The sequence below is a fragment of the Microcaecilia unicolor genome, chromosome 2, assembly GCF_901765095.1.
Source record: "Microcaecilia unicolor chromosome 2, aMicUni1.1, whole genome shotgun sequence".
In the NCBI taxonomy this organism is placed as follows: domain Eukaryota; kingdom Metazoa; phylum Chordata; class Amphibia; order Gymnophiona; family Siphonopidae; genus Microcaecilia; species Microcaecilia unicolor.
The window spans coordinates 129735149-129760613 of NC_044032.1; the positions used below are offsets into that span (position 1 = coordinate 129735149).

Sequence of the window (25465 nt, forward strand, 5' to 3'; positions counted from 1 at the left end):
TACTTGAAAACCTAAGGAATACTAGAGAAGAGGAAGAAAAGGTGGTCCCATGCCACTTCCATAAAAAAGACACAGCAAAAGGTTACAAAAGTCGCAAGGAAGGCTGCTAATTCTGAGGGCTGAGTGAGGAAAAAAAAAGAGCATCCTTGCAGCTCTGTGGAAAAAAAATAAAAGATGACTGCCTTGGTCCTACGCAGTATGTACGGTTTGGAAGCACTGCAAATGCGTGGTCAGGCTTCCAAAAGCTTCTAGAATAAGAAGTTGAAGAATGCGTCCTTGCCAGATTCCACTGGATGATGTCACCCACATTTGAAAATACATCCAGCTTGTTCCCTGAGAAAAAAAAATCATTATAAATAAATTTTCTGGAGTTAAAGGCAGTACAGTACACTCTTAAAGGGTTCCAGAAATCAGGTTGACACCAAAATTGTACAAACCCAGACAGACAATCCTATATAATAATCCTCACCTCCAACAGGATGTGCTTGGGACTGTGCCTGCCGGAAGTGGTCTGCTAGGCAGGCACGCACTGACCTCAGTGACAGACAATTTGGCAAAGCAAAACAATCTGAGTGCTGGCCATTAGAACACAGGGTTGATAGGAGAGTTTTAAAAGACTGAAGGAACCAAAAGTGTTAAATGGGGGGAGGGGGGGAGTTCTGAACGACTGAAAGACATGAACATTTGGGAAAGGAAAACAATCTGAATGCTGGCCATTAGGACACAGGGTAGATAGGAGAGTTTTAAAAGACTGAAGGAAACGAAAGTGTTCGGGGGGGGTGGGGGGGGGGCAAGTTCTGAATGAATGAAAGAAATGAAAATTTACGAGAGGAACACAATCTGAATGCCGGGCATTTGTACACAGGGTAGATAGGACACTTTTTTTTAAAAATGAAGGACGTGAAAGTATTACATCTTGGGGGAGGGGTGAGGAGGAAAGCGGTGGGGTATCCGGATACTGGGCGTTAGGGCCACGGGGGTACATAGACTTTTGAAAGCCTTAAGAAACCCAAAGTGTGGGAAGGAGGAGGAAAAGGAGGGGAGGGAACGGGGTGAGGGGCATTAGGAACAGGGGAGGGGGCCCTGTCACACACACTCTCATTCTCACACACACACACTGTCACACAGACAGTCTCACTCTGTCACACACCTGCACATTCACTCTGCCTCTCTCTCTCAAACATACACACTCCCAGGAAAACCTTGCTGGCGCCCGTTTCATTCGTTCCAGAAACGGGCCTTTTTTACTAGTTATTTAATAATGTTTCACCCGAAAAAGCAGAGAACAAGCTTTTAACTTCAGTACTGGGAAATAATCAAGGTGTAGAACTGGGTCATCTTGCACAGATTGGTTCTAAAAGACATATTTGGTAGAGAAGAACATCTTGGTAGACAAACTTTGTTTTCATCTGGTCCTCACAAGTGATCACTGGACAAGAACACAGCAAACATTTTCCTCCAGTGGGACACACCAGAGATGTATTTGTGACTGTCCCAAACACAAAGGTAATGGTCTTTTCCCAAAGAGATCAGACACCTTCGCCATTCTTTTTTTTTTTTTTTTTGGGGGGGGGGGGGGGGGGAGAGAAGGGGCAGGTTTCCTGTAGTTATATTCTCTGATATCCCATTATTGAAAACTTTGGTAATATTTACGAGATATTGGGGAACTATGAGCCTCATAATGCATTTTTCTCACAGTAACACATCTTAGTAGTATATAGGATATAAACCTCAATCAAACCGATTGACGGGTGAGATAAGGATGGCAGCAGTCATCAATACTCACTTCTGGGTTAAACCACACCCATATCCCACCATGCCCAGACTCCTACCATAAGAATGAACGGAAGTAGCTCCACTAAAGTCCTGCCTCCTGCCCACATTCAGTTACATACCTCCTATTCACACCACACTCCCTCAATCCCTAACCAAATCCCCCGCATCATCAGAAGCGGACCCTGTCGCTTTCAGTAATTTCACAAGGAATGGACACCAGTCAATTCTGATATCACTGAAAACTAGGTTTTTGACCTTGGAAATCCAAGTTAATGCTATCAAGATATAAGTGACCTAATAGTGACACTTTCTCCCTTTTAAATCTACAAAAACAGTGACACAGGTGAAGCAAGCATACTGCCCACAAAGGGCTTTGAAAACTTATTTGTGGACTACTGAGGGAATGGGAGGGGCGCTGGCGGGAATAGACAATCCATTCCTTAGGCATCTTATGGGTATGTGGGGGGATCTATGGAAGAGTTGGGGACAGGGAGATAAGGTGTCCACCCGGGCGGCTACGAGATGGGAACCAAAGTTTGGGGCTGGGACAGATAATGCCACATTTGTGAGATGGAATCAGGTAGGCCTTTCAAGTTTTCAAGATATGTTGCAGGGGGGTAACATGAAGAGTTTTGAGGAGTTGAAGTCCAAGTATGGACTCCCTGAAGGTGATATTTTCCCCTACCTGCAAATCCGACATTTTGTGAGAACGATGGGGTGGAAGGGAGAGGGTCCACAAGAGAAGGAATGCTTGGAAAATTTGTGGGGCTTGTTGCAGAGGGTGCCCAGACCCATCTCCGTGCTGTATAAATTCTTTAGGGGAAGTGATTCCTCCCCCTTGAGCTTTAAGGGGGCATGAGAAGCGGATCTCAATTGCTATTTTAATGAATGGGAGTGGGAAGTGATCTGCGGGGAGGTCCAAAAGGCATCAACATGTGCATTAGTGCAAGAAAATGCTTACAAGGTACTCACTAGGTGGTACCTGAGGGACTGAAGCGCATGCACCCTAATGCCTCTGATCTTTGTTGGAGATGTGGGTTGGATACGGGCTCCTTTGTGCATATTTGGTGGACCTATCCACGACTGATCCCATTCTGGCATGCAGTAATGAAAGCCTTAGTAACTATGATAGGGGGAATCGCTGGTGTGCAGTCCATCGGTGTGTTTGCTGGGACTGCATAATGAGCGTGACTCCTGGGAGAGGAGCAAATTTATGAGATGGGGACTAGCGGCAGCAAAATGTCTTATAGCGCGAAGATGGCAGACAACTGGTCCCCCGTCAATGGGGGACTGGAAATCTAAACTGGGACAATTTATAGTCATGGAACGCCTCACGGCGTATCGTAGAGATGGAGAATTATGGCGCAAGAGGGGGTGGTCCCAACTTCAAGACTGCTTAGTCCAACTTTAGTAATGACTTATTATGACTTGAGTGTTCAGTAGAAGGGGGGTGGGGGGAATGAGAGAGTGACGGGGATGGGTGCAGGAAGGGGGAGTTACCTTCGAGTGTGCAAAAATAGTAAGTTTAAGGGTGCATGATGATATGCAGGGCCTGGTGACAAAGTTTGAAGCATCTGACTTTATGTAAAGAATTACATAAAACCCATGGAGCATAAAAAGTGTAAGTAGACCATCGCTGAAGTGACGGTGGAGAGTACTAATAAGCTATGTATTTCATGACCTAAGAGCTAACTGGCCCAGGCCCGGTGCTCGGCATAATTGTATGTTTGATTGCACTGCATTGCAATGTTGGCTTTATATTATAAAACTCAATAAAACATTTAAAGTTGAAAAAAAAATGTTTACCTCTGTTTGACCACGGTTTTGAATAGCAACTTTTTCTAAAGCTAGAATAGGTAGTTGTAGAGCCCCGCTCAAAGATGGGATCATTTTCCTCTACAACAGCTGGGCCTTTAGTCCGTAAAACCTCAACTGTTAAACTGAAAAACATAAGAAATCTCAAAAACTGATACAGTATACAGTGTTATGCAAAACAGAAAAAAAATAGTTTGTGGTAGACAAGAGGGTATGGAGAAAATCATGTGCTAATCATATCTAGGATTCTAATATGCACTGCAGCATTGATTTCTATTTACTATCATTCCAATCATTGCACAACCAGAATAAAAGAGGTTCATTAGGCTTATTCCTCTTTCTTCCACCTATAAGGTAAACATATGGAACTTAATAAATGAAGACATGAAGCAATGGCTTCAATTATTATCATTAAAGATACCATTTTCACACTTGTCTCACTACTTCTTAGGACTGTAACCTCTTTTTCCAACATCATAATTCTGGTAAGTAAATCAAAAATAGAATTTGCTCAATTACCAATCATGAGCGGAGATAACAGCCTGAGTAGACTTTGCAAAACTCTGCATATACACAGTACCACAGCGATGGCACTTTAAAAAAAAAGAAAAAAGGAAAGAAAGAAAGAAAGAAAGAAAGAAAAAGCCAACAGCGAACATCTGGTACTTGTCACTACTCCAAAAAACATTACCGAATGAAAAATGTGCTCAACAGAATAATGCATTTACATTTCTGAAAAAGGAGGAAAAGACCTCAGAAATTGTCAACAGACTTTCACTTAATCATTGGTCAAAAATCTCCGTATGTTGGATTCACAAATTGAGAACATTGGAACCGGAAGTCTAAACATTTTGATTGAAAGAACAGCAGTTTTTTGAAGCCTTAATGATGTAGTGTCTTCCTATAGGTTAGTAAAAATAGTTTGAAGAGTGACTGGTTAATCATCAGCTGGCGTCTTGGTTTAAATAAACGCCATATTTTTCTTCATTGTATATCTCGAAAAGTAGTTTGAGCTACAAAATGACTAACATCTGTAAAGTGCATATTTTAATTATCATAATCATTTTTTTTTTTCATAGAGTGCAGCACCAATATACCAATTCCCCTGAAGAAGCTCCATGGTGAAACGGGAAGCCCGTTATTTATCAAGATAAGTGCTTGAAATAATTGATCAAGACAAGTGAGATTGAGTGCTGGACATTAAGTATGCTCTATCAATATTTTAGGGAAAAATGGTTTTAATAAAATAAAGTTTCATTAGGTAGGGTACTGAGGTTTTTGACCGATGATTATATGAAAGTCTGTTGAGACCACAATCTTCTATTACAGATAAAAGTCCACAGACAATTTCTGAGGTTTTTCTCCCTCCTTTTTCAGAAATTTAAATGAATTATTCTATTGAGCACATTTTTCATTCAACAAGGTTTTTTGGAGTTATTAAATAACTAGATTAGTTTGTGATATTTTGTACTGGTTACTACTTGTCACTACTCAACACATTTATACTCAGCAAGCAGATAAAGCTTTGTACCCTGCAACTGGTTGCCTCCTCTCTCCTCTCTCGCTTATATTTTTAGCATGGATATGTAGCAGCCTCTCCTCTGCAACTAACACATAAAAGTAAATCGAACAGTTACTGTACCTCTCCTCATCTAGAATGATGGACCCATCCTCTGCTACTTTCACTCGAGGAACAAGCAGAGAGCCCTCACCATCCTCCTCTACTGTTTCTTCCTCTACCTCTTCATCTTCAAATTCAGGTTCAGGAGGAGTGCTTTTGATTTGTAGTCTGCAAAACCCAAACACAGGAATAGTTAAAAATGAAATCAGTAGAAAAAAAAAAAGTTTCATGGAGAAATGAACACATTTTTCCACATATAGTAGTAGATCCTTTATTTTTCTTTCCATCCCCCAATTCCTCAAAAATACATCATTTTAGTAGTTTCAGAAAACTGGCTTGATAGCACAGCTTGTGAGGTTTTATAGAGCCAAAACAAGGAGTAAGAACTGGATCAGGCTCTTCAAAACAGCTCCATTACTTCAAGCACAGACACATCAATCATAAAGAAACCATCTACATGGATTCCTCCAGAACATACAGATCTTTTGATACAGACATTCAATACTTGCACTGAACGCGATGTAAAGAAATTAGAAGCCAAAAGTAAACCACGTTCCTACACTCTTACTAAAATGGAATGAGAGGCAATTTACATATTGGCTCATAAACGTAACATAGTTATAAAACCCGCAAAGACGGCAGCATTGTAATCATGAATCACATTGATTATAAACAAACTTTTGAGACTAGATGATCCACAATACTATGTCAAACTTTCAGAAGACCCTACAGAAGCACTTCAGAAAGATATTGTCACGTTCCCTCTCTTTGCAGAGTATGGGCAACGGAGGATCGGACGGCCATCTTGGTTTTGCGCTTGTTCCAGGTTTGGGTGGCCATCTTAGTAGGGGGCAGCTTAGGTTATGGCAGCCATCTTGGAGTAGGGCAGCTTCAGGAAGGAAGCCCATATTTGGGCGTAGGGTGTCACCGTTGGGGGCAGCCATCTTGATTTCAGCTGTGCTAGTTTGGGCCTAATTTCTACACTATTTAAGGCTCTGCCCTCAGTCCTTCTGTGCTTTGGCTTCTACTCAGTTCACTGATTAGTTGCAGTGCTTTCAGATCTTCGGTTGTCTGCTGCCTGGTATCGACCTCTGCCTGTCCTTGGATCTGCTACTGACCGCTGCCTGGTATCGACCTCTGCCTGTCCCTGGACCTGCTACTGACCGCTGACTGGTACTGATCTCTGCCTGTTCCTGGATCTGCTACTTACCGCTGCCTGGTACTGACCTCTGCCTGTTCCTGGATCTGCTACTTACCGCTGCCTGGTACTGACCTCTGCCTGTTCCTGGATCTGCTATTGTCTGCTGCCTGGTACTGACCACTGTCTGTCCCTGGATCTTCTGTTCTCTGCTGCCTGGTCTAACCCTGTGGACTTTGTGCTGGACTTTGCTCTCTCTGCTGTTGGCTACTCGCACTCAGGGGCTCAACTCCTGGGGAACGGTGGGAGACACAGGGGGAACTCGGGGTTTTGACTGACAGCCCGGTGAGGGGTTTCCCTCATCGAGTACAAGGGCTCACCTCTCCTTGCGGAAAGCATTACAGATATTACCAAATTAGTCACTATTTCTTCCAAAATCGTTTTAACAACACTAAAGAAAGTGATTTCTCCAAGTTAAACATCCAGTTGTCCCCACCATTTAAGTGCTTCCTAACATGCACAAATCCCTTGAAAATCCACCTGGTAGGCCTAAGACTTTTTCTGTTTCGAAAATGGCTATATTCCCCACTTAAATTTTGGACAATTTGAGCAAAATGTCCAAAGTTGGAATTAGATTTCATAATGCAAATGCCCTTCCACATGTTCTATCTTTGTTCTATGTTGCTATTAAAATGTTTCACTGCATATTATGTTGACATTGTAATGTAGCATATTATGCCATACTTTATATTTTAATATTTTTACTGTTGTAATTGTCTATTGATTATGTTTGACTTATTCTTGCTGTACACCACCTTGAGTGAATTCCTTCAAAAAGGCGGTAAATAAATCCACATAAATTAAATAAAATAAATAAATATGGTGTCAGCAAATGGTTCTGTTCTAGAACCACTTTCCATTTTCACAGATTTTTTTTGCATCCATTTATTCCATTGATTCTTTCCTGTAGCAAAGATACTGCTCATATGCTTAATATTTTACAGGAATATCAAGGAGACTCAACTGATGTAGTGTTGGTCACATTTGACATCAATTCACTCTATACCAACATCCCACAACTAGAAACCCTTACCATCAACAAACAAACTATGTGCAAGAAGGGACTATAGAAGAATTCCAAACCACTTCATCCTCACGTGTGCCATCCTAGCACTGACAAAAAATTACTTCCGGTTTCAAGACACATTCTATCAGCAAGCAAAAGGGACAGCAATGGGGGTCACCATGGTCTCTGACCTTGCCAATCTATACATAGCCAACTTTGAAAAAGTACAACTGGAGGATCATCCTTTCAAAACATACATCAAACTATATAAAAGATTGGGGTAATTTATCACAAAACCAAGGAGTTCTAGGAGCCTTGTGGCAATTGAATTGACGGCTGTGCAGACTCTGCCTTGATTAACCAGTCGTTCAGGCAGGAGAAGACATGTATGCCCCACTTGCAGAGCATTGCTGCTACCGCTATTAGGCATTTAGTGGAGACTTGCAGAGCTGAAGCCAAGCCGAATGACAAGACTTTGCACTGATAACACAGAGTCCCACAGTGGAAGAGCAGAATTTTCTGTGTGCAGGGAGAATAGGTATGTGAGCATATGCCTCCTTTAAATCTAGAGAGCAAAGTCAGTCATTGAGTTGAATCATGGGAAGAAGTAAGCCCAGGGAAACCATGCAAAATTTTTCTTTGAGTAGGTATTTGTTTAAATCTCGCAGGTCAAGAATTGGTCATACTCTCCCCACCATCTTTTTTGGTACGATAAAGTACCTTGAGTAAAACCCTCGACCCCTCTCGGAGAAGCACCAGTTTACATGTGTGATTTGATAGATTTACCTCCCAGAAATTCATTGCTGTCATCTCGTACTTATCTCCTTCTACACTATCCTTCCTGCAGGAATCTAAAGTACAAGACAATCTACACTTCTTCCTTTTCGTTCATCAGTCCGCACTCCTGGAATGCTTTGCCGAGACTACTGAAAGAGACATCGGATCACCCAACATTTAAAACATTACTAAAGACTTATTTGTTTAGAAAAGCTTATCCCAAAGACTTCATTACTTTTTAATCCCCTATTTCCGTTTTGACTGATTTCCTGTTTTTTGCCTTCTGTCTGCTTCCCTTTTGTTGTTCCTGTTTTCCCATCCGTATTCTCCTATTTAGCTGCTTTCATTACTGTATTTGTTAATTTTCTATAATTATTATATCCTGCTGTATTATGTTTTGATGTATTAACTTTGTTAGCCACATTGAGCCCGCACTAGCTGGGAAAATGTGGGATATAAGTGAACCAAATAAATAAATAGCAAACCTCTTATGAAGTGAACACCTACAGGCTATCCAGAGATGGGCTTACTCTCTATCCATCGATAAGCACCAATTGCACCGAGGTGAACTCTTATGGAGTTGGTCTTGAGACCAGACTCGGAGAAGCTGCATAAGGTATTTAAGCAGGCTGTATAGGGCAGGAAACAGGATCTAGGGACTTGCCCTTACACCAGACAGCAAATCTCCTCCATTTGAAAGAATAACATCTCTTTGTGGAATCCTTCCTAGAAACCAGCAAGACCCTGGAGACACCCTCAGGAAGATGCAAGGAAGCAAATTCTAAGCACTCAACATCCAGGCCATGAGGGCCAGAGACCAGAGGTTGGTATGCTGAGCAGTCTTTTCCTCGTTTCAAGGTTTTTCTCAAGACTCATTATTTCACTATGGTTTTACCCAATAGCTCTTAGTGAGCATTCTGCTTGGGGGGGGGGGGGGGGGGGTTGACCTGGGACACTTCACCTGTCATTGAATGTTTTAAATGGCTGAGGGTAGTGATTGTTCTGTCTTTGGATGGGTGTTGTGTGTGACTGTTGGCTGGTTGTTATTTTGTCCTATTTTATTATGACATTCTTCTCACTCTGTTGATTTTAATTAAGGTTGTAAACTGCATAGATCCACCAGTTTGGTATATGCGATATTGTAAGATTTTAATAAACGAACGAACAATTATTAGTTATAACAACAAAGAGTTGATGATGAATTATGGCAGCGAAATTACCCTTTTAAATGGTCCAAGGGAGGATATGGTATCTAGGAGTGAAACTCACTAGGGATTTATCCCTTCTACACCCAAAGAATTATGGGAAATTCTTGAAGCAGATCAGGACAGATTTGAGGAAATGGAAAGGTTGGCTATCACGGTAGGGACATATAGCAGTTATTAAAATGAACATCTTGCCCAGATTACGGTTTCCATTTCAAACTTTACCTGTAAAGGTTCCTAAATCAGTAGTTCTCAAAGTGCAACAGGATATTAATACTTTTATTTGGGGTAGAAAACTGTCACGGCTCGCTAAGCAGCTTTTGTGGCAGAGTACTGAATTTGGGGGGGGGGGGGGGGGGGGGGGAGACTGTCCCTAATTAGATGAGGTATTATTGGGCATCAGAATTACAGCAACTTTTCAAGTGGGAAGTCAATCTGAATAAGCCAGGGGTACTATCGAAACACGATCACTTTCCTGACTTCCTTATGAAGCACCTATTGTGGATTACAGTGGGAAGGAGGGTAAGCGGAGCTCAAATTACTAATCCTTTCATGAAACACCTGTTGTGCATCTAGTTTACAGTACGCATTGCCTTGGGGGAATTAACAAGTTATCTTTAGCCCCAATCCATTATGAACCATCCTTTGTGGCGGGCAAGGAAAGGGGCGTCTTCCTCAGATGGGAATTAGGGGGGGGGGGGTGGAATTAGTTCAGTTTTGGTAAGTCTTAGATGTTGGGAAAATGTATTCTTTTCAAGATTTAGAATAAATGCATCATTTATCTCCTAGATACCCGCAGGGGTCTGTGCTGGGTCCGTTGCTTTTTAATGTATTTATAAATGACCTAGAGATGGGAATAACTAGTGAGGTAATTAAATTCGCCGATGACACAAAATTATTCAGGGTCGTCAAGTCGCAGGAGGAATGTGAACGATTACAGGAGGACCTTGCGAGACTGGGAGAATGGGCGTGCAAGTGGCAGATGAAGTTCAATGTTGACAAGTGCAAAGTGATGCATGTGGGTAAGAGGAACCCGAATTATAGCTACGTCTTGCAAGGTTCCGCGTTAGGAGTTACGGATCAAGAAAGGGATCTGAGTGTCGTCGTCGATGATACGCTGAAACCTTCTGCTCAGTGTGCTGCTGCGGCTAGGAAAGCGAATAGAATGTTGGGTGTTATTAAGAAGGGTATGGAGTCCAGGTGTGCGGATGTTATAATGCCGTTGTATCGCTCCATGGTGCGACCGCACCTGGAGTATTGTGTTCAGTACTGGTCTCCGTATCTCAAAAAAGATATAGTAGAATTGGAAAAGGTACAGCGAAGGGCGACGAAAATGATAGTGGGGATGGGACGACTTTCCTATGAAGAGAGGCTGAGAAGGCTAGGGCTTTTCAGCTTGGAGAAGAGACGGCTGAGGGGAGATATGATAGAAGTGTATAAAATAATGAGTGGAATGGATCGGGTGGATGTGAAGCGACTGTTCACGCTATCCAAAAATACTAGGACTAGAGGGCATGAGTTGAAGCTACAGTGTGGTAAATTTAAAACGAATCGGAGAAAATTTTTCTTCACCCAACGTGTAATTAGACTCTGGAATTCATTGCCGGAGAACGTGGTACGGGCGGTTAGCTTGACGGAGTTTAAAAAGGGGTTAGATAGATTCCTAAAGGACAAGTCCATAGACCGCTATTAAATGGACTGGAAAAAATCCTCATTTTTAGGTATAACTTGTCTGGAATGTTTTTACGTTTGGGGAGCGTGCCAGGTGCCCTTGACCTGGATTGGCCACTGTCAGTGACAGGATGCTGGGCTAGATGGACCTTTGGTCTTTCCCAGTATGGCACTACTTATGTACTTATGTACTTATACACTTTCCCCTATCTTCAGGTTAAACATGGTAAAATTATGTATAATCATACCTGATAATTTTCTTTCCATTAATCATAGCTGATCAATCCATAGACTGGTGGGTTGTGTCCATCTACCAGCAGGTGGAGATAGAGAGCAAACTTTTGCCTCCCTATATGTGGTCATGTGCTGCCGGAAACTCCTCAGTATGTCGATATCAAAGCTCCATCCGCAGGACTCAGCACTTAGAGAATTACACCCACGAAGGGACACTCTGCCCAGCTCACCACCGCCGAAACGGGGGAGGGGAATTAACCCAGCTCATCCCCACACAAGTGGGGGAGGGGAATCCGTCCAGCTCATCCCCGCGGAGCGGGGGAGGGACACCACACCCGCCGATGCGGGGGGATCTGGCTTATCCTGCAACCGCAACCGCGGGAGGAGCTGACTGACCCTAACACCGCCGAAGCGGGAGGGGTACAAAGCTGCCCTACAGCCGCACGAAGCGGGAGGGAGTGCCGGCAGAATTTTAAGTCTCAATCCAGCCCCGTAAAACGGAGGGGAGAGGAATGCAGCAGCTCACTGTAACACAAACTCGTCTTAACTCTTGAAGAATCCAAGTGAAAAAACTTGAACATGAAGTCTTTCTGAAGTAACTGAAGACTAAACTTGAACCTGAAATGCAACCAGAATAAAAACAGTACAGATATCTGGGAGGGGCTATGGATTGATCAGCTATGATTAATGGAAAGAAAATTATCAGGTATGATTATACATAATTTTACCTTCCATATCATCAAGCTGATCAATCCATAGATTGGTGGGATGTACCGAAGCAGTACTCACCCAGGGCGGGACATTGAAATCCCTGACCTCAACACTGAAGCTCCAAACCGGGCCTCCGCCCGTGCAGCCACAGTCAAACGGTAATGCTTGGAGAATGTATGAGCCGAAGCCCAAGTTGCCGCCTTGCATATCTCTTCCAAGGAGACGGATCCGGCCTCTGCCATCGAGGCCGCCTGAGCCCTCGTGGAGTGAGCCTTCAGCTGGATAGGCGGCACCTTCCCCGCGGCCACATAAGCCGCTGCAATGGCTTCCTTGACCCATCTTGCCACTGTAGGCTTAGCAGCCTGCAGACCCTTACGAGGACCTGCAAACAGGACAAACAGATGATCCGATTTCCGGAAATCATTGGTCACTTCCAAGTATCTGATGATGACTCGTCTCACATCCAGATATTTAAGAGCAGAGTACTCCTCTGGGTATTCCTCCCTACGAAAGGAAGGGAGACAGAGCTGCTGATTCACATGGAAGCGAGAAACAATCTTGGGCAGGAAGGAAGGCACTGTGCGAATAGTCACTCCTGCCTCAGTGAACTGCAGAAAAGGCTCTCGACATGAGAGCGCCTGGAGCTCGGAAACTCTTCTGGCTGAAGTGATAGCCACCAAAAAGACTGCTTTCAACGTCAGGTCTTTCAGAGATGCCCTCGACAAGGGTTCAAAAGGCGGCTTCTGCAATGCTCTTAGTACCAGGTTGAGATTCCACGTAGGCACCACTGAGTGCAGAGGAGGGCGCAGGTGATTAACTCCCTTGAGAAAGCGCACCACATCTGGCTGCGAAGCCAGGGAAGCACCCTTCAGGCGGCCCCTGAAGCAAGCCAGAGCCGCTACCTGGCCTTTAAGGGAACTGAGCGACAGGCCTTTCTCCAGACCTTCTTGCAGGAACGCCAACACTGAAGAAATTGGAGCAGTGAAGGGAGAAAGTGAGCCTGCTTCACACCACGCTGCAAAGATACGCCAAACCCTGGCGTAAGCAGTAGAAGTAGAGCGCTTCCTCGCTCTCAGCATAGTGGCGATGACCTTGTCTGAGAAGCCCTTCTTCCTCAGACGCTGCCGCTCAATAGCCAGGCCGTAAGACCAAAGGGGGAGGGATCCTCCATCACCACGGGACCCTGATGTAACCGGCCCTGCTCCACTGGCAGCCGCAGAGGATCGTCGACTGAGAGCCTGATCAAGTCCGCATACCAGGGACGCCTGGGCCAATCCGGACCCACCAGGATTACCCTGCCGGGATGCTTTGCCACCCGGTCTAGCACCCTGCCCAACATGGGCCAGGGCGGGAACACATAGAGAAGCTCTTGTGTCGGCCACTGTTGGAGAAGAGCATCTACTCCCAGGGATCGAGGGTCCCGTCCTCTGCTGAAAAAGCGCGGCACTTGGCAATTGGCCGATGACGCCATCAGATCTAGGCTCGGCTGGCCCCAGCGCTTCGTGATGTCCAAGAACGCCTGAGCAGATAGCTGCCACTCTCCGGGCTCCAAGGTATGGCGACTGAGAAAGTCCGCCTTGACATTCATGACTCCGGCAATGTGGGCCGCTGAAAGCTGCTCCAGGTTCGCTTCCGCCCACTGGCATAGATTCATAGCCTCCTTGGCTAGAGGGGCGCTCTTGGTACCTCCCTGGCGGTTGACATAGGCCACAGCCGTGGCATTGTCTGACAGGACCCGTACAGGCTTCAACACCAGTACCGGGATGAACTCCAAAAGCGCCAACCGAATGGCTCTGAGTTCCAGGAGGTTGATAGACCACTTGCCTCTGCAGGAGACCAGAGCCCCTGCGCTGTCCTTCCCAAGCAGTGGGCTCCCCAGCCCGACAACGAGGCGTCCGTCGTGACGACAATCCACTCTGGGGTCACCAGAGGCATTCCCGCAGACAACTTGTCTGTCTGCATCCACCAGCTCAGCGCCTTGCGCACTGCTGGGTCCAAGGGAAGGCGCACAGCATAATCCTCCGACATCGGAATCCAGCGCTGCAGCAAAGAGTGTTGAAGTGGTCTCATATGAGCCCTGGCCCAGGGCACAACTTCCATCGTGGCCGTCATAGAGCCCAACAGCTGCACATAGTCCCAAGCCCGAAGGGGAGAGGCTACTAGGAACTGATCCACCTGAGCCTGAAGTTTGACAATCCGATTGTCTGGCAGGAACACTCTGCCCACTTGGGTGTCGAATCGAACTCCCAGGTACTCCAGGGACTGAGTCGGGCGCAGCTGGCTCTTCTCCCAGTTGATGATCCATCCCAGGGAGCTCAAAAGAGCAACTACCCGGTCCACAGCTTTGCCGCACTCTGCATAAGAGGGGGCTCGGATCAACCAGTCGTCCAGATAAGGATGGACTTGTACCCCTTCCTTTCGTAGGAAGGCCGCGATGACCACCATTACTTTGGAAAAGGTCCGCGGAGCAGTAGCCAACCCGAAAGGGAGGGCTCTGAACTGGAAGTGTCGTCCCAAGACTGCAAAACGCAGAAAGCGTTGATGAGGAGGCCAGATGGGAATATGCAGGTACGCTTCCTTGATGTCCAAGGATGCCAGGAACTCTCCTGCCTTCACTGCCGCTATAACAGAGCGGAGAGTCTCCATGCGAAAGTGCCGCACTTTCAAGGCCCGATTGACCCCTTTGAGGTCGAGGATAGGCCGGACAGAACCTCCTTTCTTTGGTACCACAAAGTAAATGGAGTAACGTCCCTTGCCAAGCTGACTTTCTGGCACCGGAACGACCGCGCCCAGGCGGATCAGATTGTCCAAGGTCTGCTGCACTGCCACAGCTTTGACCGGAGACTTGCAGGGAGAGAGTACAAACCCGTCTTTTAAGGGTCGGCAGAACTCTAGTTTGTAGCCGTCTCTGATGACTTCCAGCACCCACGCGTCTGAAGTTATTGTGGTCCACTCGCCCAGAAACGAGGACAGCCGTCCTCCAATCTGCACTGGGGCGTGGACCAAGACCCCGTCATTGGGTACGAGACCCTGGGGGAGGACCGGAGGGAGCACCTCCGGGACGGCGGTCTCTGCGAAAGGAATGCTGCTTGGGGGAGAAATTCCTCTTGAAGGAAGAGGGGGCAGAGGAACCCAACTTGCCCGGGCGGTACCGACGGGCTTCCTGCAACCGTCCTCTGGAGGTACCGGGACGAGTACTAGCCCGAGCCCTGACCTCTGGTAATTTCTTGCCCTTAGACGTGCCGAGATCGGTCACGATTTTGTCCAGCTCGACCCCAAAGAGCAGCTTGCCTTTAAAAGGCAACCTAGCCAGGCGGGATTTAGAGGCGTGGTCAGCAGACCAATGTTTCAGCCAAAGCCACCGCCGCGCAGAGATTGTCTGAGCCATGCCTTTCGCTGAGGCCCTCAAGACATCATACAGCAAGTCTGCCAAATAGGCTAAGCCCGATTCCAGGGCCGGCCAATCAGCCCTCAAGGAATGATCCGAGGGGGAAGCCCGCTGCACCATAGTCAGGCACGCCCTGGCCACATAGGAGCCGCAAACTGAGGCCTGCAAACTTAAAGCAGCCACCTCAAAGGACGACCTTAAGGCCGCCTCCAATCTTCTGTCTTGGGCGTCCTTTAGGGCCGTGCCACCTTCCACCGGCAACGCCGTTTTCTTAGTCACCGCAGTGATTAAAGAATCCACGGTAGGCCACAGATAGGCCTCACGTTCACTCACAGCCAAAGGATAGAGGCGGGACATAGCCCTAGCCACTTTAAGGCTCGCTTCTGGGACATCCCATTGAGCCGAAATTAAGGTGTGCATGGCATCATGCACGTGGAAGGTTCTAGGCGGGCGCTTCGTCCCCAGCATAATGGCAGAGCCAACAGGGGCTGAGGGAGAGACGTCCTCCGGAGAGGAAATCTTCAAAGTGTCCATGGCCTGTAACAACAGGTTGGGCAAATCCTCTGGGCTAAAAAGCCGCGCTGCAGAGGGGTCATCCGCTCCATCCGAGCGGGGATCCGTCTCCTCCAAGGAATCCGCAAAGGACCGTTGGGAGACCTCAGACACGCTGCCCTCATCTACATCGGAGGAGACAAATTCCTCCAAGGCCTGGGAATCAACCCGAGGGCGTTTACCTCTGGGAACCTCAACCTCTTTACCAGACGAGGGAGCAGGGGCAGCGTTGTGCATGAGGAAGGCCTGATGCAGCAGCAAAACAAACTCGGGGGAGAAACCCCCCAGACTGTGCACTTCCGCAGCCTGGGCAACAGCCCTAGACGCACCCTCAACCGGCGCGCGCAATAGCGGGGGAGAGACATGCTGCGCATCCAAAATGGCGTCCGGCGCGAAACTCCGCGAAGGAGCCGCGCGGGAAGAATGGCTCTTAACTTTAGCCGCTTCTGTGCCGTCGCCCAAATTAAGGGCGTTCATGGCATTAATGTCTCCAACCTCAAGGGCGGCCCAAGAAGAAGCCGTCCGAGCCGCGTGGCCGGCCAAGATGGCGGAGGCGAGGAGCGGGGGATGGGCGTTTATGGCGGGAAAACCCACCACGCCGGAGGAAGGACCGGGACGGTCACGAAACTGTCACCCAACAAGGGCGAATCAGGCTTTAAGACCCCCGCATCCCCTCTAGAAGCGCTCAAGCGACCCGGGGAGCGACCCTTTGCGCCCTCGCCCTCCGACGCCATATGCCACGAGGAGAAGAATCGGGGAACCCCCTGCCCGCTATAAAAAGGTAAAAATTACCTGCTGTCCGCTCCGAGTTGTAACGACCTGGTGTCCCAGTGAGTAGCTGCAATAGACGCTTAAATAAACGTCGAAATAAACGCCTTTAAGGACGTTCAAAATTTTTTATTTATTTTTTTTTTTTAACGGAGCCAGCGGGAGGGGGGAGAAAAGGAGGGACCTGGCACCACCAGGTTTGCACTTGCTCAAAAGAGCCCTCAACCCCAGGCACTCAACAAAACCTAAAAATTAGGCTTGGAGGCCTAGCCAGAGCTGCTGCTGTGTGTGACCACCACCTGCTGAGATAGAGAACATACTGAGGAGTTTCCGGCAGCACATTTCTCCGTAGCGGAGAAATTAAATGAATTCTTTGCTTCGGTCTTCACCGAGGAGGATTTGGGGGGGACACCGGTGCCGGAAAGAATATTTGAAGCGGGGGAGTCGGAGAAACTAAACAAATTCTCTGTAACCTTGGAGGATGTAATGGGTCAGTTCAGCAAGCTGAAGAGTAGTAAATCACCGGGACCTGATGGTATTCATCCCAGAGTATTAATAGAACTAAAAAATGAACTTGCGGAGCTACTGTTAGAAATATGCAATCTGTCCCTAAAATCGAGTGTAGTACCGGAAGACTGGAGGGTAGCCAATGTTACTCCGATTTTTAAGAAGGGTTCCAGAGGAGATCCGGGAAATTATAGACCGGTGAGTCTGACGTCGGTGCCGGGCAAGATGGTGGAGGCTATTATTAAGAATAAAATTGCAGAGCATATACAAAAACATGGACTGATGAGACAAAGTCAGCACGGATTTAGTGAAGGGAAGTCTTGCCTCACCAATCTAATGCATTTTTTTGAGGGGGTAAGCAAACATGTGGACAATGGGGAGCCGGTTGATATTGTATATCTGGATTTTCAGAAGGCGTTTGACAAAGTGCCGCACGAAAGACTCCTGAAGAAATTGCAGAGTCATGGAATCGGAGGTAGGGTATTATTATGGATTAAGAACTGGTTGAAAGATAGGAAGCAGAGAGTAGGATTGCGTGGCCAGTATTCTCAGTGGAGGAGGGTAGTTAGTGGGGTCCCGCAGGGGTCTGTGCTGGGTCCGTTGCTTTTTAATGTATTTATAAATGACCTAGAGATGGGAATAACTAGTGAGGTAATTAAATTCGCCGATGACACAAAATTATTCAGGGTCGTCAAGTCGCAGGAGGAATGTGAACGATTACAGGAGGACCTTGCGAGACTGGGAGAATGGGCGTGCAAGTGGCAGATGAAGTTCAATGTTGACAAGTGCAAAGTGATGCATGTGGGTAAGAGGAACCCGAATTATAGCTACGTCTTGCAAGGTTCCGCGTTAGGAGTTACGGATCAAGAAAGGGATCTGGGTGTCGTCGTCGATGATACGCTGAAACCTTCTGCTCAGTGTGCTGCTGCGGCTAGGAAAGCGAATAGAATGTTGGGTGTTATTAGGAAGGGTATGGAGTCCAGGTGTGCGGATGTTATAATGCCGTTGTATCGCTCCATGGTGCGACCGCACCTGGAGTATTGTGTTCAGTACTGGTCTCCGTATCTCAAAAAAGATATAGTAGAATTGGAAAAGGTACAGCGAAGGGTGACGAAAATGATAGTGGGGATGGGACGACTTTCCTATGAAGAGAGGCTGAGAAGGCTAGGGCTTTTCAGCTTGGAGAAGAGACGGCTGAGGGGAGATATGATAGAAGTGTATAAAATAATGAGTGGAATGGATCGGGTGGATGTGAAGCGACTGTTCACGCTATCCAAAAATACTAGGACTAGAGGGCATGAGTTGAAGCTACAGTGTGGTAAATTTAAAACGAATCGGAGAAAATTTTTCTTCACCCAACGTGTAATTAGACTCTGGAATTCGTTGCCGGAGAACGTGGTACGGGCGGTTAGCTTGACGGAGTTTAAAAAGGGGTTAGATAGATTCCTAAAGGACAAGTCCATAGACCGCTATTAAATGGACTTGGAAAAATTCCGCATTTTTAGGTATAACTTGTCTGGAATGTTTTTACGTTTGGGGAGCGTGCCAGGTGCCCTTGACCTGGATTGGCCACTGTCGGTGACAGGATGCTGGGCTAGATGGACCTTTGGTCTTTCCCAGTATGGCACTACTTATGTACTTATGTACTTATGACCACATATAGGGAGGCAAAAGTTTGCTCTCTATCTCCACCTGCTGGTAGATGGACACAACCCACCAGTCTATGGATTGATCAGCTTGATGATATGGAATTTATAATTTCTCAAAATTGGTTAAGGGAAGATCGGGAACATCTTGAAAATTTGTGGACCACATTAGGGAAATTGAAGGGTCCAACTTCCACTCTTTACAGATTTTTAAATGGGCAAGAGTTCCACAAATATAGGTTTATGTTACAACGGGAAAGGACTAGGGGGAAGAAATGTTTTGTGAGGTTAATAAAGCTTCCATTGGTGTACTAATTAAAGAAAATAATGTAAGGTAGCTACTCACTGGTATTATACTCCAGATAGATTAAAGAAGATGTTCCCAGTTAGTGCTACAGAGTTTTGTTGGAGGTGTCAGAGAGAGATCAGGGGAACATTTTCTCACATATGCTGGTCATGTGATATTACACAAGGCTACTGAAAAGCAATCATACAATTGATGGGGCAAGTTATGGGCACTCCTTTTTCTTGTGAACCAAAATTTTGTTTCTTGGGTTTGGGCAATCAGCAGGGACATAAATGGTGAACAAGATTTAAGAGGATGTGTCTGGCAGCAGCAAAATGCAAGGCTGCAGCTAAATGTACATAAGTATTGCCATACTGGGAAAGACCAAAGGTCCATCAAGCCCAGCATCCTGTTTCCAACAGTGGCCAATCCAAGTCACAAATACCTGGCAAGATCCCAAAAAAGTACAAAACATTTTATACTGCTTATCCCAGAAATAGTGGATTTTCCCCAAGTCCATTTAATAATGGTCTATGGACTTTCCCTTTAGGAAGCCGTCCAAACCTTTTTTAAACTCCACTAAGCTAACCGCCTTTACCACATTCTCTGGCAACGAATTCCAGAGTTTAATTACACATTGAGTGAAGAAACATTTTCTCCGATTCGTTTTAAATTTACTACATTGTAGCTTCATCGCATGCCCCCTAGTCCTAGTATTTTTGAAAGCGTAAACAGACGCTTCACATCTACCCGTTCAATTCCACTCATTATTTTATAGACCTCTATCATATCTCCCCTCAGCTGCCTTTTCTCCAAGCTGAAGAGACCTAGCCACTCAAAGAAATGTGGGATTTGAAGGTAAGACGATTGCCAGTAAGAACTCTGCTCTGAAATAAAGGGGATCACGAAGAGGTCAATAATGGAAAGAACAGAGTTGTGGTTTTGGAAGGGTTTAATTTCAGTTGATGCAAAGAGAACAAATCAGCAAATCATGGTCAATTTATTTGAGATATCCAAGATTAGAGATGAAACAGTATTATCGAGGGAGAACAGAAGTTGGATATCATCGGAGTAAAGAAGGTGATATTTATATTTTGGAGAAAAAAGGCTAGTAGTGATAAGAAAAAAAAAACCTGAAAAGAATAGGCTCTAATAAGGAACCTCTATTATAGCGCTACAAATTACAGTCGTTTAATTCCATAGTCAGCTATGTGATATGTATATCCTTTAAAAGGTCCCTCTCTCAATTAATAGGAAATTTAAAGAAAAATGCAAAAATGATGTACAGAAAAGGCTAAAGGTTTCTTTTTGAATCAGTTTAATTTTATAAAGCCAAGTCTTTCATGTTATCTCACAATATAATAAGCAATGTTACTTCTTTCTTCAAACAAATAGAAAATAGTTAACAGTGCACTAAAAGAATAAATGACTTTAACTTTACTATAAAAGTGAGGGGTACAATTCTGCCTTTAGAGTAAAATTCCAGACAGTCAAATATAAAGCAACCTGCCATTAAGAAATCAAGGCACAGGAGAAAATGAAGAACACACTACTGAACAGGAACACCTAAGCATAGTCTTCAATTTTAAAACAAAAATTGAGAGGGAAGAGTTTGAAGGCGGCACATCATAATGCAAATTAGAGTTATGATACATATAATGCATATTCCCCAGCTAAGCATTGCTGTAAGAAAGTGACTCGCTTACATGTTTGCCACAAGTGGAGAAAGATGCCTTAAAAATCAAACACACTTATATCTGACTTACCAAGAAAGAGCACCTATAGCAGATGTTCTTCAAGGACAGCAGGACAGATGATGTCGCCATATGTCAGAATTCAATGTCCTGTTGTCCTTGGAGAATTTATTTTACAACAGTTTTCCTTACAACAAGATTGGTTAATTACATTTTAAGTAAGGCTGAAACAAAAAATAAGGTAGGAAAGCTTACTCTTTGCCTGGGAATGATGCAGGGGATGATTTTTCAACCTTTTTCTCTTCTGTAAATGAAGACCTGTTAGAGAATATTATTCAACATGATCATTATGGTTAACATACAAATGTGTTACACGAACATGATATTCTGATTAACTGCAGTCATGCACTGCAGCACCATAAAGCACTATAAAATCAATTTCAGAGCCATGCTGTCTTAAGAGTACCAGATCAAAGTCAGCATGAATTGAAGATACAGCTGGCTTGATCTTTACCTTCATGTAACTAAGCAGAAATGACTCATTTGCTATATTCAATACCTACAGGCAAGCAAGGCAGGATTGAAGAGCAACATCTTTTCTTTAACAATTTTTTTGTTTACTATTTTATAATTAAGAAATAATTACATAGGCCACAAATCATACATATTTCTGGTCTTAGTACACCACAGTACAAACACAGAGGCCAACATAGGCAACAGACAATAAGTAAAACCAGCAATTATATAGAAAGCAGTGGCATATAGCCAGACTTGACATTTTTTTTTTTTGGAGGGGAGACCCAGACTTAACCTGAGGGGGCACTAGGCTTACAGGTGTCAGTAGTGCTTGGTATACTCCTAAATAATACCTTAGAGTGCATCTGATGACAAATTTCTATCCTGCACCAAACATAAATCCCATATATATTTATGGAAACTTTGGGCTCCACTTACAAAGCCACGGTAGTGATTCCCAGTGCGGCAAATGTGATGAAACCCCTACCACAGCCAGAAAAAAACACCATGTCCAGGCCCCCTGGGACGATCCTCAGGAAGCCTCAGAACTTTAGCCTCACCTAGGCTACGCAGCAACTTATCCAACTCATCGCCAAAGAGAAAAGAACCCTTAAAAGGAAATTTACTAAGCCTGGACTTAGAGCCCGCATCCGCAGACCAGCCACGAAGCCCAAGACAGCAACGGGCCGCCACGCAAAGAGCCAAAGACTTAGAAGAGGCCAGAAGCAAGTCGTAAAGAGCATCTGCCAAAAAGGCCAAACCCATTTCCAACTTCGCCACTTCGGCATCTATCGCTGAAAAATCATCAGAAGAACGGTCCAAGACCTTTTCAGACCAACGAAAACAGGCTCTCACTACTAAAGAACCACAGATAGCCTGCACTGCCAGAGCAGAAACATCAAAACTATTCTTTAACAAGGATTCTATACAGCGATCCTGGACATCCCTCAAAGCCGTCCCGCCATCCACGGGAACCGTATTTCATTTAGTGACTGTGGACACTACGGCATCCACCACTGGAGGCCTGAGCATGGATCTGGCAAGATGAAAGGCAGAATCCGGCACCTCCCACTGTGCCTGAATGATGTCCCTAATATCCTGATGCATTGGAAAAGTCTTACCTGGCCTACGAATACCTTTCACCAGTAAATCCACCTTTCTGGACTCCGCCACTGAAGTCTCCTGCTCCTCAAATCGCAAGGTAGTGGAAACATGAGAAATAAGCTTCTGCAGGTCATCTTTATGAAAATTTCTCACCACTGAAGGATCCTCCCCCGCTCCGCACCATCTTCCAGCTGACCAAGGTCCTCCTCAGGAAAATGACCTTCCAGAAACACCTATGTCTCCTCCAAGGACGGCATTTCCTGGTCCAAATCAGAAGAAAAATTCTCTTCTAAATCCCAAAACTGCATGGGCCGCTTAGCAGCCGCTGCTTGACCCTCCTAAGACCTCTTCACTGAAGCCTCTCCTGGAGCAGCTTTGTGCAATAAAAAAGCTTAGTACATTTGTACCACAAAGTCAAGCGGGAAGCCACCTTCACCTGCTGAAGAAACAGGAGTCTGAGGCAGAGCCGGTAGAGAGGCCGGTAAAGCAGGCAGGGATGCAGCATTTACAGGGGAAGACAAAATGGCGGCATTTCCCACCGAAATCGGTGCTGCCAGCGAGGCTGACCTGACCACACTTAAAACTACCAAATCGGACCCCCCCCCCCCCCCACTAACGGCGCCGACATTTTTACAGCCCCTGCTCCAACAAAGCATCTACCGCAGTGCAAAACGTACAAGCACCACTCGAGCTGACTCCCTGCTGCTGACAGACTGAACAGTGGCAGAACTTCTCTGCCATCGAGTCTGCCTAAGCCAACTGCGAACCAAAACAGGAGCCAGAAAAAACAACAGCAAACCGTCACAGAGAGAAAACAGAAGCTGTCTTGCTCGTTTAAAGATAAAGTAAAGGGCACAGAACCAAAAATCAAAGCTTGTCTTTTTTTTTTCTTGTGGCTGCCTCTCCCTGCCTCAAAAGCTCTTCCTGTGAAGAGCTTGAGGAAACTGCCTTTAACTGCCTTTTTGTGCTCAGATTTCCTCTTTTTTTTTTTTTTACTCAAGCACAGCTTAAAGAATACCAGAGAGGACATGGGGGGGAGGGACCCAGCCACCCAAGTTTGACATCCCCGAGGTGCTAAGAGACCCCCCATGGGCCTCTGCCTCGAATAACAGGCTTTTTTTTAAATATAGATATATATATATATATATATATATATATATATATATATATATATATATATATTCGGATGCACAGAAGAAATAAATTAAAACCAACTCAAAGAATTACAGCAAGAAATAGAAAAATATAAAGAATATAACATAAATATAATATAAAGAATGAGACTGAAGGGCTCACCACCTTCCACCTGCTGGAGACTGAGATTACTGGATCTTTCTCTTGTTGCCAGGGTTGCCAGGTGGAAAATATTTTTCCAGCCTAAAGGAGCCCAAAATCCAGCCCAAACTCAAACCCCGCCCCTGACACCCCCGCCCCCGCGTCATCACCCCCGCCCCCGCCGTCATCAACCCCGCCCCCGCCGTCATCGGCCCCGCCTTCCCCGTCACTAACCCCGCCTCCCACGTCACTAACCCCGCCTCCCACGTCACTAACCCCGCCTCCCACGTCACTAACCCCGCCCATCGCAGCCGAAAAAGCCACCTAAAAAAACCGCCCGAAGCACAAAAACCAGCCCAAAAATTTCCCGCGGCGGGTCGCGGAAAACCGCCCACCTGGCAACACTGCTTGTTGCCAAGGGCTCTTATTGGCTCTCTCTAGAGTCACAGTTTTTTTTCTCAGTCTCCACCTGCTGGAAGGCGTGCACAACCATCAGTCACATTCTGAGCCGGTCCGGAGGGAAGCTAAGGAAACCAATGTAATTGATAGGGTGACAAGCTCCACTTACTGGCTTCAGGCCAGATAATTGGCCAAGCATGCTCCTGCAGTCTTCTGTTAATCAAACCTCCTTGGTGGCAACTAATGAAGTTAGGTGGGATCACTTTAAAGTGGTGATTAGGGTTCACTTAATCATGATTGCCTCAAAAATGAAAAAAGGCCAAGCAAATTTAGGGTATACTTACCTTAAGGCTTGGCAGTTCAAAACAGTACACTTATTACTCGCAGTTTAGAGGACCCAATTAGAACGGGAGAAGGCTAAGCTACAAGAAACCCACACAGAGGAAATTAACCACAGATTGTCCATAGGAATATTTTGAGTAAGGAAACAGAGCAAGCAAACTGTTGGCCTATCAACTAAAGCAACAGAAGTTGAGGGCACAAACCTTGATGGCCAAGAGGTAATCCTTAAGCAATTTAGGGAACTCAGAGAAATTTGCACAGTTCTTTCTAGAGCTGTATACTGGGGCCCCCATGGGAGTACAGAAAAATCTAGAGAGCTATTTAGAGTCTGTACCAAAGCCCACACTGGCAAGAGAGGAAATGGAAGAGATGGATGGGCCAAATGACCAGGAGATACAATGGGCCATAAAACTTCTTAAAAAAGGAGAAGGTACTTGGTTTGAATGGCTTTACAACACGATAAGGTATCATGGATCTGCTAATTTGGCCTTTGACTGAGTTCTTCAGTTCAGAGCTGGAAGAAAGGCCATTACTAGAAACAATGGGAAGGGAAGGGATAGCACTGATATCACAGGGAAGAAACCTATGGACTATGGCTCTTACCCAATTTCCCTGCTCAATTTGGATGCAAAACTCTTGGCAACAATTCTGGCCAAAAGGCTGAGCAGAGTATTTTATTCCAGGGTACCAATCAACAGATAACGTCTAGTTGAATGTTATATGATCACCACAGCAACAGGTACTCATCCTTCTCCTCTCTGTAGATGAGAAGAAAGCATTCGATAGAGTGAATTTGAGGTTTATTTTTAGGGTGCTAAGAGTGGGGCTGGGGCTGAACTTTTTGATGTGGGTGCAAGCTTTATCTTGTAAACCGTGGGAGTGTATCAGGGTCAGTGGAGGGTATTCTGAATTATTTCTTTCTGTTGAGACAAGGTCTAAAGTAGGGTGCCCACTCTCCTCATTATTTGAGCTTT

At 45.6% G+C, this 25465-nt stretch overlaps 1 protein-coding gene across 5 annotated transcripts in view; it reads right to left on the reverse strand.

The window, feature by feature from the left end:
- BDP1 (B double prime 1, subunit of RNA polymerase III transcription initiation factor IIIB) overlaps positions 1 to 25465 on the reverse strand; it is a 330901-nt gene that overhangs the window by 277827 nt on the left and 27609 nt on the right. For all 5 annotated transcript variants that reach the window (XM_030193306.1, XM_030193305.1, XM_030193308.1 and 2 more), the window contains 3 exons: positions 21111 to 21173; positions 5234 to 5380; positions 3583 to 3716 (listed from right to left, as the gene is read on the reverse strand). In XM_030193306.1, the coding sequence (XP_030049166.1) occupies positions 3583 to 3716; positions 5234 to 5380; positions 21111 to 21173 (344 nt within the window). The remainder of the gene's footprint in view (positions 1 to 3582; positions 3717 to 5233; positions 5381 to 21110; positions 21174 to 25465) is intronic.